This window comes from Rhipicephalus sanguineus, chromosome 3 (genome assembly GCF_013339695.2).
Source record: "Rhipicephalus sanguineus isolate Rsan-2018 chromosome 3, BIME_Rsan_1.4, whole genome shotgun sequence".
NCBI lineage: Eukaryota > Metazoa > Arthropoda > Arachnida > Ixodida > Ixodidae > Rhipicephalus > Rhipicephalus sanguineus.
In genome coordinates, this window is record NC_051178.1 from 66,979,528 (window position 1) to 67,000,933 (window position 21,406).

Consider the following 21,406-nt stretch of genomic DNA (forward strand, 5'->3'; position numbering starts at 1 on the left):
GTGTTTGCATCCCTCCTCTCTGTCCCTGTCGTGGTGTGCTACGCCGTATGTATTACAATTACCAGCAGGGGAGCCTACCCATGAAAAAAATTCGCCCATGAATTTATCACTGTCCTTAAAGCAGAAAGCTACAACCACTGCATTTTACGAGTACCAACAGACAGGTTGGAAACTTGGAGAATAACAAGGAAACTGGAGAAGTTGAGAACCACGTGGCATGCGATGTCACAAAATATGGTGCATGCAAATTTTGTTTCTTGCTCTGGAAAAATGCTTCGGAAGTTGTTGAGATGTTAAACACTGCTCACAAGGCTGCTATGGGAAAAACTTAAGGGTACAAGTGCTTTTCTCATCTTAAAAAAAAAATGGGAAATGTCGATTTACGACAAACCTCGTTCTAGGCGGCCGTCAGCTTCAAGTGATGAAAATGTCGGAAAATTTTGTGCGCTTGAGATTGAAGACTGACGACAGACCAGCGAAGAGTTAAAAAAACTATATGTTATATTTCGGAGCTCAGTTCAGCTAATTTTAACCAAAGACCTGGGACCGAGATGGGTTGCTAAGAAATTTGTGCCCTGAATTTCAACAAACGAGCAAAAGGATCGAGTGGAAGCATGCCATGCTTTGAAAGAACAGCTCTAAAACGACCCAGACATTTTTCCAAGTTTGCTAGTGGCAATGAGACCAGGCACGTAGCCAGGATATTTTTTTCGGGGAGGCCCAAGGCCCAATTGTTCGAAAGAAAGTCTTTCCATGGCAAAAAGAAAAAAAAGTTGCCCGGGAATATGGAAGGCTGGACGAATTTCAGGGGGGGGGGGGGGCTTGCCTACATGCCTGGATGAGACATAGCGTTATTTTTACAACCCCTGAAACAAAATTTCACAGCCGCATGCTGTTCACTTAAAGTGGCCATCAGAAAAAATGAGGTGCGCGTGAAATTGATTTCACACAAAAAAAATCACCATACCCGGGGAAAACGTTCCCGAGAGAAGAAGAGCTATGTACTGCAGTTACGTAATTAAGCCACCTTAATGCTGAAATGAAAAAATCTGTAAACAGAGTGTGTGTTTACAAAAGAGCGCCTCTTATCACGTTCATCAAAGCTCATGTTGATTCGGCACTGATATTCCAAAGAATTTAAAGTTTTTTTTTTTTATATCCCATTATATTCAGTCTCTGCACGGTCATTGTATGAAGGCTTGACAGCATATAAAATGCACGGACATAGGAACATCTGTGCATAGAAAAAATGCTTGTGACAAAGAACACTAAAATTAAGCACACTAGCAAAGTCTGCATGGAAAATACTTTATTCAACAGTAAAACAAAAATGGCAGACCTAAATAGCATGCCTTCTTTTGGCATACTGTCAAGCTGCAAAAGCTTACAATGCTTCACGGAGCCTACACCCATGCGTGCCATCCTTTGCACTTGTAATTCATCTTGCTACTGTCAAAAGGAGTCAAATTTAAATCTAATAAAACCTGGGTCGTTAAGAAAGGTTAGTTTTATGCAGTAAAAGAAGAAAAGACACAAACTGGTCAGTTATAACCGAAAATGACAAAAATGAGAAGCCTTGCTCAAGCTCCGAGACGAATAAAGTGAGACTACCACAACATACCATGGACCGGGACACCTTCCGCTATGAAAACATAAGCATGTGAACAACATAAAAACAAATAAATTTATATTATATAGGGCTGCTAACGTTGGAGCTGTAGTTGTCAATGAAAGCGAGATACTGAAAGAGTTTTAGCAATTGTTTCAGAGAAAGTCCTGCACATAAAACTTTGATGGAACATTTCACATACAAATAAAATGTCTGTTTATGGTTACATTAAAGTGACTAGACTTTTGGTTTTAGTACAATACTGCATGCATGTAAGCATGCCAACAGTGAGCAGTTGAATATAATGTATGCTTGAGCATTCGATCACATTAAGGATGATGTAAAGCCATGTTACCAGCTTTCATTGTACTATCTGGTTTATAACTAGCTTTCACACTAATAACTCTTGGCTTCAATGACACAGTTAACTGGACTGCTCCATTTAAGCATATCAGCTGTGACTAGAAGTAACACTGCAGCATAGAGCCGTGACAAGAGACAGCCTAGGCATCAAGCTGCAGCAGCTTGTATTTAATGAAATGTAACATAAAGCGAACTGTTGAGACGGAACATCTTATTTCCAGTTCCCAAGGCTATCCCCACCCCCCTGCATATCTCTCTTGGTTTGCCACTATTTGCTGCAGTGCACTCCCCAAGTGTATAAGTAGCCGAGAACGGCAATCTTGATTCAACCCTCAGTTGCCAAAAAAGGAGTTTAGATATTGCACTGCAACTGAGAATGAGATGTGTGCAAAATAAATGAAGTGTTTTCCATGAATCATAAAGCCCATTCTGTGCAGCGATGCTTTCACACAAATGACTGGCTCTGATGAAAATCTCCTAATGCAATGACTGGGTGTTCATTCGCGACGCTGGAATGACCTGGCGGGATCGTAGTACATCTGCTGGGCGGGTGTCAGCTGCCACCCTGAACCGTGCAGGTCAATCAGTTCCAGCAGGATCTTGCGCATGCGCACCGACGTGCCAGCTTCAAGGAAGGCGTCGCGCATTCGAGCCATCAGCATGCGCATCAGGTGGGGCTCCATACGTTGCACGGCTTTGCCAGTGGCTGCCATGGCCGATTTCAGACACTCCATCTGCGGGTAGAGATTAACTACATGAAAACAGAGGGGGCGGGCATCAAAAGGACACAGAGAGTGGTACCACGATGAAGCAAGAATCGAGTTGTGAATCGCTCTTCATGGAGATAAAAAGACTAGAGCTGTATTCTTGAAATATTGTTGCAATAGGTATAAAATTATTAGGAAACTTTACCTTAAAAAGATTTTTTTTATGTTCAAATGCATGATCACATACTAAACGCAGTTAGGTTTGAGTAAGTAAAATCAGCAATTCACTTTGTTATACTGAAACCCAACCTTTTATGCAATGCACGTAGTTGACAAATTCTTTTTTCGCACAGATCGTGCCACACGTAAGAAGTACAACAATGCCATGCCAGCAAAGTCCTCTTCACAGTGGCCGCATGTCACACCTAAAGCCGACAGAAATGCAATTCCAATGCACAGTGGTTATGTGTGTAAGACAAACCATCGCACATGCTCTGCGACTATGGCTTACCATCAGAGCCTCGAGTGTCCAACCAGAGTGGTACAATACTGCTCTCCAGTTGGTTCAGTGAACATGCAACACCCAGAATCATTGCACACTGCAACAACACACGTGCTTCTATCTAAAATAACCTAAATGCAAGTCTAGAACATGAATTTCGGCACCTTCGTTCATGGTGGGGGTTTTCTGCTTTGTAACATTACACGTATTAGGCCAGAGCAATCAAGCATGGCGAATTTCGGTCACCGCTATGCATAGCATCAACAGAAGTCTCGCGAGTTGGTCTTATCACGGAACACCTACATAATTTTACACTGTTAATGGTGGTGCAGAGGGTAATTGCAAGCAGCTCCAAAAAATCACCCAGCTGCCCAAAGCTGCTTCTGCTCTCACTCAATGGCAAAACATTCTTTGTGGTATGAGCACCTCTTACTGAATTCCCATTACCTCAACTGGCAATTTAAAGGGACACTATGGTGAAACAATAAATTGGTTTATTTAGACTGATAAATTATACTCTGAAAACTCTAGTATCATGTCACTAATTTCACCACCATAGGTTTATTAATGAATGAGAAGATTAATGTCAAAAGTTTCACTTTGAACTTTCCTGCTGAAATCTCCGATGGTGACGTCATGGATATCAAAGTGCTTTGTTTGTAATTTGGCCAAATTGACTCAACGAAGTTCCTTGAAACTTGGTACGTTGAGTCTCTGTCTCCTCCAAAAGACAATGTACTTAATTGATGCTTACCAAGTAGGAGCTATGTAGGCCCTACTAGAGGCCGCCAAAGTCTATGACATCACGAGGGCGGTGCAGGAATTCCAACGTGGTGTTACCACCTGCATTTTATTTGATGTGTTTTCTCACTTGCCAAGAGTCTTGTCACAGCAAGCATGGTGTTTTCAGTATCGTGAAAGAGTAATTTACCAATATGAGAAAAATCGTTTTTCTCTTTGGCGTCCCTTTAAATATTCTTCACAGAGGACAGAATAGCCATGTTCAACATCAGGATCAAGGGAGTAATCTCTGTGACATTCTGAAACAAGCAACGGTGTTTTCTTTCTGATCAATCGAGATTGCTTTAAATATGCTGTCCTTATTGGTGACACCCATTTCATGAACTATCAATTATCGCTTGCAAGATAAACGAGAGGTAATTGTGTTTAGCACTAGTACTGCCTTCACTCTTACACCTGCTTATCACTTGATACATAGCAATAAGAAAAAGAGCAAATTGGGCACTAATGCAAAGCACAGGCGCCACTAAATATGAAGCTACACCAGTTGTAGAGAGCGCAGCTCAATGGGCTGGAATATTCACATTCACATTCTCCATTTCCTGTGATCCAGAGGCGAGGAGAAGTGTGTTCAGGCTTCCCCTTGCCTTCCAACTGCTGCTGGAAAGGACGCTGCGCCGCTTTGATGGCTGCTTTCTATTGTGCAGTGTGCGATTTTAAAGAATGCATTGACAAAAGCCACAAGTAACTCAACCAATCCACCCCTGGTGGCAGCAGAAGTTTAAATTCATTGCTGCAGCTTTCCTTTATGGCAGCAGCGAGACTTCATTATATATTCAAATCGCAGATAAAAAAACTTTATTATAATCCGAGGTAAAAAATATAGTACAGCTTGTTAATTCAAAGTCAAAGGGACCATAAAATTGTTCGAATTAGGTGGAGTTCGAAATAGCGGGCGGGTGCTAGAACGAATGGACATTGCACCACACAGCACTGGCAGAACCGAAAAAAGCCACCTTTGTACTCATTATCGTGAATTAGGTGCTGCTACACGTTTGTGGCAGCTGATTTTGTAATACCCGTGTCACACGGACACTAAAAAGTCTTTTAAGCAAGAAGACTTTTTCCGAAAAAGAGTTCCACGCGCTGTCACACGACAGAGAGCGATCTCTTTTTCAGAAGCGGTCTTTTCTGGAAACAGCGCTCGACAAACTCTTTCACGGCGGTAAAAGAGTAGCCTCGAAACCAGTGGGCGCCAGCATTTATGAAGTGGTGAAAAAAATCGGCAACTCTTTATGTGTCGCTTGGGCTCACCATAAAAATCAATTTCATTTGTCGTAAGCAGCGTAAGAAAACCACTTAAACTTTATTTTTTGTGTATACTCTCGTAAACAGGGCGAACGGGTTGTGGTTATGGTTGCCCGCATAGACGTGAGCATGGACGCAAGTGAGCGCGGAAAGGCGAACGCTGGTGTGCAATCAGCCCAAGCAAAAAAAAGAAGCCCCGAGTACAGCAGTCTGAGAGGGACACCTGGACATTAATTACGCTATGGGAGGATAACCTGCACGCGTCTCGTCGCGTCTGCCTCGTTTTCCAAGAGAGATGGTACGCCACAAGACTTGCAATTGTCACTTTTTCCTCCGTACGATCATCCATCGCGAGGCAGACAAGAGCGCTAACAAGCAAAAGTGACGCCCACTGTTGCCACAATAATATATAAAGGCCGCCAGTTGTGCAAACGCTTCTTAAGATACTACTGCGTGAACCTTTCTTTTTAACTGGAGTTGTTAAATTCATGTCAACAAGCGTGCCATACAATAAATTTGGACATCTTCTATCGAGATACATGATTTTCTTTTCGCTGGTTCTGTTTTGAAAGCGAGTGCCACTGTTTCGGTAGTGCATTTGGAAGGAATCTCTAAAAAGAGATCATCGGTGCCGTGTGACCGCGAGGAAACGCCTCTTCGTAAATAGTCTTTGAACACAGTAAAAGACCGCTTAAGTAAAAGACTTTTAGCACGCCCGTGTGACACGGGTATAAATTAAGTTCATGGGGCCCAAACAGTGAACAGAGTGAATTGATCAGTCAGTTATACGCCAGAAACAAGCACCGACATGCATTCATGTGAGCAGCAAGCCTTAATGTCGAAATATATGATGCTGTTTATGCTCCAAAACACATTTATTTGCATTTACAGGGTTAACGCAATAAAAATGAAATGTAATGGGTAACGTGCATTTGCTTGCGTTTCTTCTGTCACAACTCCATGAGCATCGCTTGCAGCTTGTCCAAGATCTCTAGTGCAGTGTCAGAATTCTCATCTGCTGAGAAATAAAGTGCTGCAACATTCAGCGCCAACGCTGTTACGCATGCACTTGGGGGTTGCACTGATTCGTTGCCTTTGGGGTGATTGAACTTTCCAGTCTGCGACGTCACTTATGCTACGGCAAACTGGCTGTTGACTTGGGCAATCCAAAGTATTGGGTCTGCTGGCCAGTACTGGGGTAAACGCAGTGAAATTGCAGCCAGGTTGTCCTATGGTGCTGGGGTCGTTTGATCGCTGCCATCCGTGGTGGTGGCTCCAGGCCGATCGCTGGAAACGGTGCAGTTGTTGTCAGCCATCCACGGTTGCCAATTCTGTGGCGTGCGAAGGAAGTGAGAAGGACGAGCCACAGTAAAGAGGAGTATTTACTAGAGAGAAAGCTCTTGATGACAGTCTGTCTTGTCGGCGGAAAAAGAACCCGAAAGAGCGTTGCACGGGCTGCTCGTGTCAACTGAGCCACGTGCTCGCTTCCTTTTCTTCAGGCCGTGGTCAGTTTCCCACGAGCCACTGTAATTGTCTTCCTTTTGGATGGCGATGCTGCTACACCTTCGTCAGACTCATCACCGCTGTCGGCCGTGTTCGGCACACGAGAGCCCTGCGACATCTGCTCACAGCACACAGGCTCTAATATGTCAGCATCACTCAAAGGCCCTGATGTCTCCACACTGCTGTCCATGCCAACATAACTCTTAAAATCAATGCCCTCTGAGAGAGCAGCCTAGCCAGGGTCGAGCATGACGGAGTCATCTTCACACAACGCTTCCATGTTGCAGGCTTCTGGAGATTCGCCGAAGCCACACTTGTGGAAACAATTCACATAGGCCTCCTGCTTCATGGAATTCCACAATGTTGACAGCCTGTGAACGGCCCCGAGCAGATTGACATAGTAAGACTAGCCACTGTCCAAAGAAAGAAGAATTTGTTTTTTGGCAAAACTGCCAGGCAGATTACCTTCAACCCGCCGAAACTGCAGTGCACTGAACAGTTGTCTATTAACTAAACATTCCTGTTCTATGATATAATTTCTTGTCAAGTGTGCGCAACCAGTCAGAGAAGAACTCCTGTCATCCACGACTTCTTGTTTGAAGTATAATCGACAGTGAGCGCCTTGATGCCTTTAAAGCAGTGAGGCTTTGCTGTCTTGCCAATTACAAGCAAGCGGTACCATTCAGTGCCCGTTGCACTTGCGCACGTCATCACGGTTATCCTTTCTTTATTTCTCTTGCCACCTGCACAAGCATCGCCTTTGTAACTTAAGGTCTTGTTTGGGAGCAGTTTGAAGTAAAGTGCCGCCTCATCGGCATTAAACACATCGCTGAAGGAGTGACCAGCGATGCGCTCCTTAAGGTCGCCGGAGACCCACTGTTCACACGTTTCTTGGCCAACCTCGGTAGCTTACCCACACACATTTCAGAACGTAAGCCTGTGATATGCCCTGAATTGCGACAGCCAGCCTTCTGACGCACTGAAGTTGCTGATGCTCACTTGGTCGGCAAAGTCTGCTGCCTTTGCATCAGTTGTGGTGCCCACTAAATGGAATGTTACGGCTTCAAACTTCCTTAATCCGCATTACTACAGCATTTTTCATCGCGGGACGAGCCTATGTACGTAGCCTCTTATGCGAGGGCTCCATATTCTCCTTTTGAAATAACTCCACGGTTCGTTCTTCGTTTTTTCAAGGAGGTTGACAGCGTGCTCTTCCTGACATTATACTTCTTTGCGATTTCAGTCTTGGGTATGAGACCGCGTTCCACTTCCTACATAACCTCCGTCTACGTTTTCAAGCCCTTTGCCGAGTATTTTCCCCGATTCGCCATCACTGGCACAGTTGATGAGGCGTCGCTGATGAAACGCCGAGGAAACGAAATAAGCGACAAAAAATACTGGCTTCCTGCTGCGGCACAAACAAAAGCAGGACTACGACGACCAACACACACAACAGCCGAGCTCGACGACTGCAGTGCTTTGTCTTTTCGGTTGCCTTGGTTGCTTGTTGCGCATGTCACAAGATCACGGGCCCAGCCCAGCGACCGGGACACAATGAAAACCTGCAACAGCTTGCACCAGAGCACTGGCAGCGGCAGCGCCTGCTGCACGCATGCACCCAGGAAACAGCTAGAGCGTGGCAACATGCGAGCTTTGCCTCGTGCGCACTGGTTTGTTTTTGTGTTTAATCGTTTTGCATATCTCCAGTAAGTTTGGTTTGGTTTTGCAGCACATTTTGATCACTCATGGCTGTGCTGGGACCAGGATATCAGTTTGAACTAACCGAGTTCGAATTAATGAGCTTTTACCATAGACAGTGATGCTACCGAGGATTTCTGATTTGGAGCAATTTTTGGAGCAGCAAAATTTCCGTTTTGGAGCTCTTTGGAGCAGCAAGATTTTCATCTTGGAGCACTTTGGAGCAGATAATTTTGCATCTGGGAGCACTTTGGAGCAGCGAATTTTACATCCTGGAGTGCAATACAGAAGCATATTGCATTAACATTCAAGCACCCGAGTATTATTATGGGGCTCTTATAAAGGCTAGAAATATTTCGATTCATTGCAAATCTCATGGAAAAAGTCATCTCAGGAGCATAGGCGTGCGCACAGAGGGGGGGGGGCGCCCCCTAATCACCTAAAGGGGGGGGGGGGGCGCAAAATCTGCCCCGTACATTGACCCTTGCGATAGCAATTATATGGACACTCTCGGCGGAGTTTTGCCGTCGCCGTTGCCGTAATTTTCCGTTAAAAGTCCAAATTAACAACATCACCACAAGCATTCTAGCCGCGGGTAAAAGCTCGCGAGCGCTGGCGACAAACGCGGCTGAAGCGGAGATTAAACTAGCCGGCCGTCTGTCTTCGCCGCACGGACAGCGCATGAGATAACATCTTCCCGCGTGCGGGCCTGCCGTCGATTGCTCATCAAACAGAGAGGGAATGCCCCGCCCGTCTTTCGTAAGGAGCATGAAGGGACGCCAGGGGAGCGGAAGGGGGGGGGGGGACCGCATCGCTCGAAGGACGCAGTCGCTTGCGCGCGCGCTATCTCGAAGCATCAGGAGACGGCTCGTAAACTTGCTGTGCTCTCAACGCTTACTTCGCGTTTAGAAAACTCAGAGCAAGAAAACGCTTCGGTTCCTGGAGGGGCCATATTCCCTTAAACCAGCGTTTTGTTCAGTTACGCGAGATCGGATCCAAAAGAGTTAGCTGCTAGTCTTACTTCGTTTCACAATACAATTTTTTGGTATCGCATTCATTGCTTCGCTCTTAAGCGAAACTGAGTTTTTTTAACCGTCAGCTATTGACCCTCGAAAGCGAGGGGCGGACGTGTAACAAGGCGTAGCCGCTTCACTGCGGGCCGTCAGCGACGGGCCCGCTACTGACAGCTGCGCATTTGCGGCTGCTCCGACCAGGATATATGCTGTTATTAATGAGATGACATTTTAAAAAAAAGCAAGCAAAAAATTCGAATTGGAACCCTAGCACGTGAGCTCGAAAGGGCAGGGCCTTTTAGGGGGTATTTACCGCAGAGTGATTACAAACTCGGACGTGCTGGCGGAAGGAATTACGAAAAAGCACTTCTGGATGAAGATCCATGGATAAAGTATATTTGAGGAAAACTGTCAACGCGTTTCCACCGTTCGCGTGCTCTTCCATAAACGCGAAGCAAGGAAAATTCGATATTGTCCCATATACCTACTGCGAGCGATCCCAGATTTCAGAAGTGACAGACATTTTAGCGGCACGCATGTAGTTATTACTGAACATTGCTTTCCTTACGTGCCGTGCGACGCTTGAAACGAGCTATCAGCAGCGTTTCTGCAACAGACGACGTCCGCCGATGAATCGCCGTCGCACTTTCTCGCTACCGATAGGCCTAGACGTCACGAGCCTCTGCGGAGAGCGCGTTTTGATGTCGAGCCGACTTGCAGAACAGAAGCTGCGTCGGCACCGTGCATGGCATCGTGGCTTACTCGGAACGCACGCGCGAGCGCTATTTATTCAGCGGAATAATTCTTGGTCCATGATTGCGACTTTATTGGCAGCCCCAAGATCAAGCTGCACATGTTCTGACGCGCCGGCGGTGCGATTGCCGGTGATAGACGCCCCCAAATCCGAGACTTTGGCGCAGTTTGGCGCAAATTTCGTCGATATTATCAGGATGGCGCAGTAAATACAATTTGGCGCACTTTGGCGCAGTTGGCGCAGGAGTGGAATCACTGCAGAATATGTTCTATGAACATGAACAATTAAAAAGTTAAATACCTCGCTATATCGAGAAATTCATTATAATAATCCCAAGTTCCTTTTTTTTTTGCCAAAGTGCACTGCGGAATGAAACAAGTTGCCTGAAGAGCAAGTATATCAATATGAAGAGTCGTTAATATGCATGCTATAACCTATTCTGCGTTCACTCCCATTGGACATGTAAGGCCATTAAAAAAAAAAGGAAGAAGCACCAACGAGGAAATGTGTTTGTTTACATTCAACATTAATTGTAAGGACATGCTATCAACAGCAACAAACATGTTAGTTGACATAGCTGTATCCAATGACTACAGTTACACCATTTTATGGACCCTTCCAAATTCTGTGCCAGCCTCTGTGGACAACTAAATTGCACGATTTTCATCATCAAACCGAGAGTGATAAACTAAACTGACATGTTGTAATGTGAATAGTTCTTACTGATGTTTGTTTTTAGAAAAAATGGACATTTTAAGCCAGTCTTACTGCTGTACCGACAGTGACAATAAAAAATAGATGTGCTACACATTTCAAGGGCCCCAAGGTAAAGTGGCATATTTGTAATTAGTGAAGGTGGGTAACTGCAGCATGTTGTTAAACCCAAATCCATGCATTACAAAAGGAAAAGAATACGCTTTTGATATCTGAGCGAACTGTAGAAGTGGACCCTATGCATTAGTAGTATGCAGGTACTGATGCCAGTGCATATCTGCGCAATCTACTAATCAAGCGAGTGCATTTTTGGAATCCGTGATGATTCCCGAGGTCCTGTCAACTGCTGGTCACAACTCATCAACACATGGAGTATGTTACATGATGCTGCAATGGTGACAGGATAAACACACCAAGGGTGTAAACAGACCAATCCAATCGTCACTTAGTGCTGTGCACATCATACAGCATGGGAGGGAGTGGGCAAACATTGCATAAGCGGTGGGAGACCTGTAAACAAGAGGCTCCTATTGAAATGCTGCTACAGTGCCACTCAGCTGCTAAACTACCAGGGCGGCTGAATTTGGCAGCGTGCGCTTTGTGTGGTTGAATGCCAGAAGGTGATACAAGTCTACGACTTCCTTAAAGGGACACTAAAGTGAAAGAATGAATTGGTTTCGATTAATAAATTGGACTTTTAAAAAATTCGGCAGATCCCAGGCATTGTGGGAATCAATTTCATGCGAATCAGTCAGCGAGTACTTCTATGCTAGATTTTATGGCTTTGAGCCAAACGTTACGAAGTGGATCAACGTGTTTTTGTAAGTGTAACAGCAGTGTGCAGACTGAGGGCTCACCGGGCACGTTGACTACACTTTGTCTGTTGGGCTGCAGAAGATGGTGGTGGCTCTCTATTTGTTGAACTGCCACCATCTTCTGCAGCCCTTTGAGATAGCTAGACTCGCCGCCCTTCTGCCGCTTTTCCAAGTTTCTTTCATGCTCCGCTCTTTTCTTCGTCGTTCCTTTGGCGGCTCTCGCTTTGTTGAACCGCCCCTCCCCCCCTCCCTTTTCTTTTCCTTCTCTTTTTCTTTTTTTGCAGCTCCCCTTATCTCCGAGATGAGATGCACCGGAGCAAACTTTCTTGAGATGTGGCAAGGGCTACACTCTTCTGCTTTCTAGTTTTTTTCTTTCCAGGCAGCAATTACCAACAGTGACACGCTCCACCGCTGGACATGACGTCAACACTAACCCCTTAAAACTAACACGCCAGGGATGACAAGGCGCTTTTGACAGAGATAGGTCCTCCTATCAAAACGTCGGCTGGCCTGTCTGAGGCACTTTTTCCTGTTCGTTCAACCTATCCCACTAAGTGTATTTTTTGTATTTTAGCACCGTTGGCTCAACGAAATTTCCTGAAATTTGGTATGTTGAGTCTCTGGGCCCCTCAATGGACAATGCAATTCATTTTCGCTGATTCGGAATTACCAAGGCCTGTCAATAGCCGTGACATCATGGTGATTGGTGCGGGAATTTCAAGGTGGCGTTGCCACCCGCATTTTCTCCTGGCGCGTTTTCTTGCTTGCCAAGCGTCTTCTCGCGGCAAGAGTAGCGGTTTCGGTATTCTGAAAGAGTAATTTAGTTGAACGAGAAAAATCGTTTTTCTCTTCAAACTGAACTTGCCTCAGCGACGCTGCCCAGTGATGGAGGGCGCAAGATGGTCTGGAAGCAGCTGCTCAGCAGAAAGGCCAGCTGGCGTGCCGCACTCCTCCCGGATCCGTCCGGCATCTCGTCATCGCCGTCAACGATGGTGTCACCGGCGCCAGAAGCGTCAAACGCCTGCAGGAGCTTGGCCACGAAAGTGACGTAGGGCGTCCAGCGCATCGGCATGTTCTCCGCTTTCTCGAGGGGGCCCATCAGCTCGGCCCGATTCCCGAACAACTCGTTGCAGCTGCTCAGCAGGCCCTTGATGAAGGCCCCACTGTCCGCCATCTGCTGTAGGTGTCAAATGACAGGGTGCAATGTTGAGCAAGCCGGTACACGTGCGTAACGGAATGGCGCAAATGACAACAAACAAGTTTTAAACGCTTCAAACAGGGCTCCTGCTTTCGAGCCTTTCACCTTGCCTGTGCCATTCTATGTTGTATGGAGACAGCAAGGTCGCATTATTTTTTTTAACGCTAGCATAATTGTGATTACGATAACGTTTTAACTGTAAAAGAACAGTGAACAGCGAAGAAGCTGGTGTTGGCTCAAGGTTAATGCAGTTCAAGTTAAGAAGAGAATAGGGAAGAAACAAGCAGCACTTTGTCTTGCCGCTTTGTTTCTCCCCTGCTGTCTTCTAGCTTGCACTGCATCAACTGCGATACATTTTATCACAAAGAGCCTGCCCCTGGGTAAGCTACTGATGCCCTTCCAGTTGCGTGCAATTTGTAGGTGAAACGGTGACCAACGTTTTTAGAACCAGTGACCTTTTATTCTGATGTCTGGTGGTCCCACACCACCAATTTACCATGGGGTGGGTGTTTTCTCGAGTGACAGGATAAGTCTATTCTGCCAAGCACCTGGCCCAAAAATGCGTGTTTTCACCTACTTACCGGTAGCTAGGTACTTGGCAGCAGTAATTTTCTACCTCTTACAGCAGTTCAACCACTTACCCAGTGGTGTTGGTCAAGATGCACATTAACCATTGCAGATCTTTGTGGGGCTGAGACGAGCGAGTGCCCATAATTTTAAATGGGTACTTCACCACGGTCCATTCATGTTGGGGAAAAAAGAGAGTGGCAGACCCTATTGCTAAGACTACTGAGAAGTAATAATTGTGCTAGAAATTGCAATCAGTCGGCACATGTTTTTTCAAGGAGGCAAACACCAGATGTTACCAGAGAATTTCATATCAGAATACCCTTCCCACCACACCAGAATTCTAGGCCAGTCACTTAGGCTTCTGAATTGTGGTTTGTTCATTTGATAGTTAGGTGGTATGTGTAGAAAGCAAATAGCGATTGAATTGCTGAAAACTTGTGCAAATACATGGCCTCGAGCAACATCTGAAGTGTAAAGGGTTCAATAGCAACAGATGTGTTGGCAATAACTGCCACCCCATCGGACAAGGTAACGCCACTGTCGTGGCTTTTTCTGAAGAGAGCATGTTGTTGGCAGAAATTCAAATGTATTGGGTATAGATGTGTTGCCTGGACACGGAACACATTGCACTCATGTTGGGGTAATAGTTTAGCAATACGATCAAAATGAAAAATGAGTCCTTATTTGGCATATTTTAGTTGGCATTTTAATATCATAAGAGCTAGTGCACTGTGTCAGGGAATTTAATATTTTAATGGTCGAGCAGCTTGGTCTGGGATGAACACCTGCCTCATATCGAGGATGTGGGCTCGATTCCCGGCCACAGTGGCCACACTACAATGGGGCCAAGAAGCAAGAACACACATGTACCGACAATTTAGGTGCACATAAAAGAACTTCAGGTGGTCAAAATTAATCCGTAGTCCCCACTACAGCATGCATCATTGTTTTATGCATGGGCATCCGGAGGGGGTGCAAGGGGGGGGCAGCCGCCCCTCCTTGGAATTTCGGATATACTTTTCTATGCAGTAGCTTCAGGATTTCCAGCCAACTTTGCAAGTTACACACTACTATTGACTAATCTTGCCGGTGATGTCACGGCAGTGAAAGAAGAGCTGCTTGTGTTGAATCAGAGCCCTCTCCCCCCCTCCCCCCTGCTGATGCAACCACCTGCAAAGTTCTGCGGACGCCCTTGGTCGTATGGTGGCTTTGGCATGAAAAGCCGCAGAAATTATTATTATTAATAGCTTTAGCATTGGAACTTCTTTCGTGGATTTAGAATGTACAACATCTTATAGCTACCTTTGTACATCCTGTTTCAATGCTTCGTGGCAGAATACAAGGTCCGTTGGTTAGTATCACATGTTTTGTGGGAATTTCCTTGTTGTCTCATTGAACAATGATGCGATGGTTATGTTTCACTCTGTCCAGTCTTTCAACAGTTTGGTTTCGCACAAGCCAATGAGATCTGCTTCAGCTACTACTCTGCATGCTGCATAGATGAACTGATGTGACGAAACAGTAACCAGAATGTCTCCAAATGTCACAGGCCTGTTTAGTTTACTGTATTACCGTTTACCCCAAACCTAAACAGGAGGTCCCCTCTTGGCATTTTGCTAGTCTTTGGCTCCAGGGTGTCAGTCAAACCTTCTTTACGGTTCCAGCTCTTTTTTGTTTTGTTTTCACCATGTAGCATTCAGAATTGTGGGAAAGTCGCCTATGATTTTGTGAATAACAATTCATAGGCGCTCCCTCTTCTGAGGTTCGACAATCTACTTAAGTAGGCCAGAAAAGGCAGGTGTTCCAATAGCAATATGGTTTCTTTCGGCAATGACAGCCACCCACTGGGGAGCCCAACTAGGGGATGCTGCAGCACCTCACTTGCAAGTCTGTAGGTGCCAGCTCTGTATTGCTGCTGAAAACCAATATATTACGCCGAAGAGATGGCATGCAGACAAGGTTAACCTGAGCAGCCTATGAATATTACCGTATTTACTCGAATCTAAGCCGATGTTTTTTTCGAAAAAACGATGTGCGAAAGTGGGGGGGTCGGCTTAGATTCGAGTACAATGAATAGGTTTTTTTACTTTTCTGGCCTTGCGAATTTCGGGGGTCGGCTTAGAATCGGGGCCGGCCTAGATTCGAGTAAATACGGTAAGAAGTTACAGAAGAGAAGAAAGGAGAGCAAAGAAAGGGTATTGGACAGAAAAAGACGGGCGAGGAGGATAAGAAAATGCGACAGCCAATTTTCCCTGGGTGGGTTCAACACAGGGTTACCATCCGTGTGAAGCCAGGGTCTAAGGGCCCCTCACCAGGTCTGGCCATTTTGAGCTGACCAGTGCAATGCTTACATTGCGAGCTCACGATCTTGTCTGCCAAGAGCTACATCGCTACATGCTGCAGAAAAAGCTCAAATTTCAAACTGAATGTCGTCTACTCCACGCTCCAAGATGGGGTGATGATATGCAACACCGAGTGTTATGTAGTTAAAGGTGCTATGCTGCGCACCAAAGAGAGCCTCCATGTCGAAGCAGCAGGCGAGAAGGACACCGAGGCACTCCAGCGCAGCACAAACTGCAGAGAAAGGAGGAGGGTGCGTCTCGCCCACGCATCATGACGTGCGCATGACATGGTGATCATTGCGCGTCACGTGATCCTCTGGCATGGGAGAACGCAGGGAAGGTGGACGAAGGAAACACAGCGCCGACCAAAAGTAAAAATATGTTCTTAAAAAGACGTTTCAGCCCCCACACGGGAGCAGGGAAAGTGTTTGGCCTGCAAAGGCTTGGAAGGGTAAATGGCAAGAGTGCAAAGCGTGCCTCCTCACATCATCATTGCGCGCCGCTTCCAAAATATTTTTGATCTCAACTTCTAATGAAACAATTAGAAAAATTCTTGCGGCAGAATGCTCTCTATTGGGCACGTAACAACTTCCAATGCATAACTATAATTTGCCATGTGGCCTGGTGAGGGGTCCTTTAAGTCAAACATCCAGTGTCGCTTCCACCCTTAGGGTCTCTTTTCCCTGGATATGGCTCCACTGTGCACGGTTACACATGGAAGGGCTAACCGAACACGAGCTAACGTCACCACTCCCCCCACCCCCCATCACCTGTTAGCTCGGGTTCATGGTGCCCCTATTCACCCAACACAGTGATGCTACCGAGGACTTCTGATTTGGAGCAATTTTTGGAGCAGCAAAATTTCCGTTTTGGAGCACTTTGGAGCAGCAAAATTTTCATCTTGGAGCACTTTGGAGCAGATAATTTTGCATCTGGGAGCACTCTGGAGCAGTGAATTTTACATCCTGGAGTGCACTACAGAAGCATATTTGAATACCATTGAAGCACTGGAATATTACTATGGGGCTCTTATGAAGGCTAGAAATATTTCGATTCATTGCAAATCTCATGAAAAAAATCATCTCAGGAGAACTCCATATTTCACTCGCTAAAAAAAAAAGAAATAAGGGCTCATGCACTTGAGTGTTCTGGATTAACCTCTTCGGCGATTATTTTCGACACTAGCAAATAAACAGAATACCGGATCAATAAAATTGCACTTCATGAAATAACACTCTAAATACATCTATGTGGGCATCAGCAGATATTGTAGACAAACGCCGTGATGTACAGCAGTGCCTCAATGCCAAAGAGCCAAACTATCCCTAATGCATTCCCCTAAGAAAACTCCAAGGCGAAAGCCAGGTTCTTTTTCTTCTCGATCGACGGGTTGATCCTCCCCCTCCTTCTCTGCAAGCTATCTGCACCTCACCTGGTTTTGCGCTAGCTCCATGATTGGCGGACCAATTACGGAAGCAGTGTAAAGCGACGATGTCATGCGATGGCGTCATCACGTGACATCACGATATATGACGCCATGATGACGTCACAAGTTTTGACGATCTATGACGTGATCATGACGCCATCACATGATGATTATTTTTTGCATCAATCGACTGACGCCGCCGACGGTCAATTTACGTGTTTGATGCATTAATGCGCATTAATGTTTGATGCATTAATGCGCATTAATTACGCATTAATGTTGCGTATTGAACGTTAACAACCTGGCCTTACATACCAAACTGTCCTCCACCATGTCACCTCTTTGCCATGCGCGAAACAGCTTCGCTTATCATCCACTTCACAGAGTGAAATGGCTCCTCGACTTTTTTTAAATGTTTATCGTGATAACAATTACATGGACGCTCTCCGCGGATTTTTGCCGTCGCCATTGCCGTAATTTTCTGTATAAAGACCAAATTAATAACATCACCTTGCGCATTCTAGCCGCGGGTAAAAGCTCGCGACCGCTGGCGACGAACGCGGCTGAAGCGGAGATTAAACTAGCCGGCCGTCTGTCTCCGTCGCACGGACAGCGCATGAGATAACATCTTCCCGCGTGCGGGCCTGCCGTCGATTGCTCATCAAACAGAGAGGAAACGCCCCGCGCGTCTTTCGTTAGGAGCATGAAAGGACACCAGGGGAGCAGAAGGGGGGGGGGGGGAGGGGACCGCATCGTTCGAAGGGCGCAGTCGCTTGCGCACGCGCTATCTCGAGGCATCGGGAGACGGCTCGTAAACCTGCTGCGCTCTCAACGCTTACTTCGTGTTTAGAGAACTCACAGCAAGAAAACGCTTCGGTTCCTGGAGCGGCCATAGTCCCTTAAACCAGTGTTTTGTTAAGTTACGCGAGATCGGATCCAAAAGAGTTAGCTGCTAGCCTTACTTCGTTGAACAATACAATTTGTTGGTATCGCATTTATTGCTTCGCCCTTAAGCGAAACTGAGTTCTTTTAACCGTCAGCTCTTGACCCCCGAAAGCGAGGGGCGGACGTGTAACATGGGGTAGCCGCTTCACTGTGGGCCGTCAGCGACGGGCCTGCTACTGACAGCTGCGCACTTGCAGCTGCTCCGACCAGGAGATATGCTTTTATTAATGAGATGTCAGTTTTAAAAAGCAAGCAAAAAATTCGAATTGGAACCCTAGCACGTGAGCTCGAAAGGGCAGGGCCTTTTAGGGGGTATTTACCGCAGAGTGATTACAAACTCGGACGTGCTGGTATAAGCAATTACGAAAAAGCTCTTCCGAATGAAGATCCATGGATAAAGTATATCTGAGGAAAAGTGTGAATGTGTTTCCACCGTTCGCGTGCTCTTCCATAGACGCGAACAAGGAAAATTCGATATTGTCCCATATATCTACTGCTAGCGATCCCAGACTTCATTCCGCGATGTCCGGAAACAGAAGATGACAGACATTTTAGCAGCACACGTGTAGTTATTACTGAACATTGCTTTCATTACGTGCCGTGCGACGCTTGAAACGAGCTATCAGCAGCGTTTCTAGAACAGACGACGTCCGCCGATGAATCGCCGTCGCACTTCCTTGCTACCGATAGGCCTAGACGTCACGAGCCTCTGCGGAGAGCGCGTTTTGCTGTCGAGCCGACTTGCAGAACAGAAGCTGCGTCGGCACCGTGCATGGCATCGTGGCTTACTCGAGACGCATGCGCGAGCGCTATTTATTCAGCGGAATAATTCTTGGTCCATGGTTGCGACTTTGGCAGCCCCCAAGATCAAGCTGCACATGTTCTGACGCGCCGGCCGTGCGATTGTCGGTGATAGACGCCCCCAAACCCGAGGCTTTGGCGCAGTTTGGCGCAATTTTCGTCGATATTATCAGGATGGCGCAGTAAATACAATTTGGCGCACTTTGGCGCAGGAGTGGAATCACTGCCCAACACAATTGCTTACACAGATGCCACTGTGGTAAACTATTTTTCCTTAAGTGCTTGAGCAGCCATTAATGAATCACTTGCACATATGTAAAAGTTGGTTAATTTTTGTTAAAAAAAGTCGCGCACTAGACAGACTTAATTACTGTCTATACAATTATAAACATTAACTTGTCGCAATTTTCTGCAACAGATGCTGAGTAAACCGATTTCTCCACGTTCACATTTATATTTAGACAGAATGCTGTGAGAAACAAAATGACTCATCCTCTCAAATACCGATCCGGGAAAATTAAAAACGGTGAATCCGCGGCTGCAGCTTTCAGCACAGAATGCCACCAAATGCAGTAATGAACATAGAAACTAGGACAAAAATTAAAGAAAGATAGGCAGGCATTGTCCAAGTTTTGTGTGACTTGAGCTAGTTGGTAGGGCTTCATCATAGAAAAGTTAGGCATGAAGGGCAGCCACGGGCATTTTACCAGCAAAACAATACAGTTAGGGTTACCTGGCAGAGAAAAGGTAACCCTACAGTTACAAGTTCCAACAATGTAGCCTGTTATTGCTGCAGTTATGGCAAACGAGTTAACATCATTATTTTTCTGTTACTGCAAAAAGAGTAATTAAGGTGTCCAATAAATGAACAAGATATATTATTTCAATTTAGCTTCATGGTGAGGAGACACCGCCTTTCTGTGACAAATATTCCCGTCATCGTTATTTGCCTGCTTTTCTATTTCTGCCTTTACTTGCATCTCAAAGTGTAATCATTGGTTAAGGCTCCAACACATGCATTTTATTAACTAAAGGATTAATGAGGCCATCACCACATACCGTATTTACTCGCATAATGATCGCACTTTTTTTTTTTTTTAATTGACGCAAATTTCGGGGTGCGATCATTACGCGGGGTAAATTTTCCGCGAAATATTTTGAGCACCGAAAACGCAAACAAGTCGCATATCAGAATTCTTACGATAGCTATCATGAACATAACCAAAAATAAAAGTAGAGTCTTTGTAATAAATGCACACATTACGCAGGAACTACATGCATTGCATATTGCCCTTTATTTTTTTTTATTCACTGACCCCCTAACTTTCATTCAGAGTTTGAAGCGTCACTGGCCTCAGTGTCGTCGCTGCTCGATTCCCTGTCGGAACCGGCAGTGTCATCACAGTCGCACAGAAGGTTATCTTCCGTTCTGTCGAGCACGTTAGATACGCCTGTCTTCTTGAAGCTGTTGGCGACAGTTTTGCTCTTGCCAGTTTTGGTTTCGCGGAAAGCCCGGCGCGTGCTGTTGGTAGCCATGAGCTTCTCACGCTGATTTTTCCAATACCTAATTCTGATTTCGTCGACACCGAAATGCCTGCCGGCAGCGCGGTTGCCGCGCTCGAGCGCGCAATCAACCGCCTTCAACTTAAACACGGCAGTGAAACTCGCGTATCGCCCCATCGTGAACCGGCGCTCAAACAAGCCCACGAGGCACATCTCGACAACGTTTCCTCTTGCTGTCATGAAACGTTTAAGCCGCAGCGCCTCACATCGCTGCTTCACAAGGAGAAGGGCTACCTCACACGACGACGATGTTGACATTGCAGCAAGCTACCACAAATGCAGCAAGCTACCACCAAAACATCAAAACGAACCGTCGATCAAAATTAACGACAAAATACGGCCGCTGCCTCGCTCTCCGCGTGAGATGGGGCTGTAAAGAAGGTAGTCTATAACTTGCATTCCTTGTTGAAGTACGCGCCGATTGGAAGCATCAAGAGCAAATTGCAACCGAGACGAGGATCGGTGATGCTGCCATGTTGCCGGAAATCGTCACACTCACTTCCGGGCGACAAGCGATTTTTTTGGTTTCCCAAAAACCTGCGATGCGACAAGCGACGGCGATGGATGGCCCTCCGCGACAGCAAATCCCTGTCACTCGTCTCCGTCGCTCGAAAATCGCGTGCATGCGGTTGGGCCTTAACACTCAAACATGGCGGCTGGCGGAGCTAAGCGAACGCCTTTTTTCTCGTAAGTCATGGAGGTCGCGAGTGCGTCATGCGCGCCAAAACAGTTTCTTCCGTCGAAATAATGAATTATTTCGTTTAAATCGGTAAATTTGCGGCAACAGCATAGCCATGTTTAAAGGACAGAAACAGAGATGGGCGCGTTCAACTG

General features: G+C 46.0%; 1 protein-coding gene across 1 annotated transcript; it reads right to left on the reverse strand.

The window, feature by feature from the left end:
* Nucleotides 1-1,292: 1,292 nt before the first annotated feature.
* Nucleotides 1,293-13,113, reverse strand: LOC125757610 (MIF4G domain-containing protein-like). The gene is made up of 2 exons (XM_049413222.1): nucleotides 12,593-13,113; nucleotides 1,293-2,706 (listed from the first exon to the last, which is right to left on the reverse strand). Exons 1-2 carry the CDS (start codon nucleotides 12,899-12,901, stop codon nucleotides 2,470-2,472), a joined length of 546 nt encoding a protein of 181 aa, XP_049269179.1. The 5' UTR covers nucleotides 12,902-13,113; the 3' UTR covers nucleotides 1,293-2,469.
* Nucleotides 13,114-21,406: the final 8,293 nt, after the last annotated feature.

Coding starts and splice junctions, on each gene's coding strand:
- LOC125757610 (XM_049413222.1), bottom strand. CDS start 12,901: ATGGCGGACAGTGGGGCCTTCATCAAGGGCCTGCTGAGCAGCTGCAAC. Junction 2,707..12,592: donor CACTGGGCAGCGTCGCTGAG/GCAAGTTCAGTT, acceptor CTCTACCCGCAG/ATGGAGTGTCTGAAATCGGC.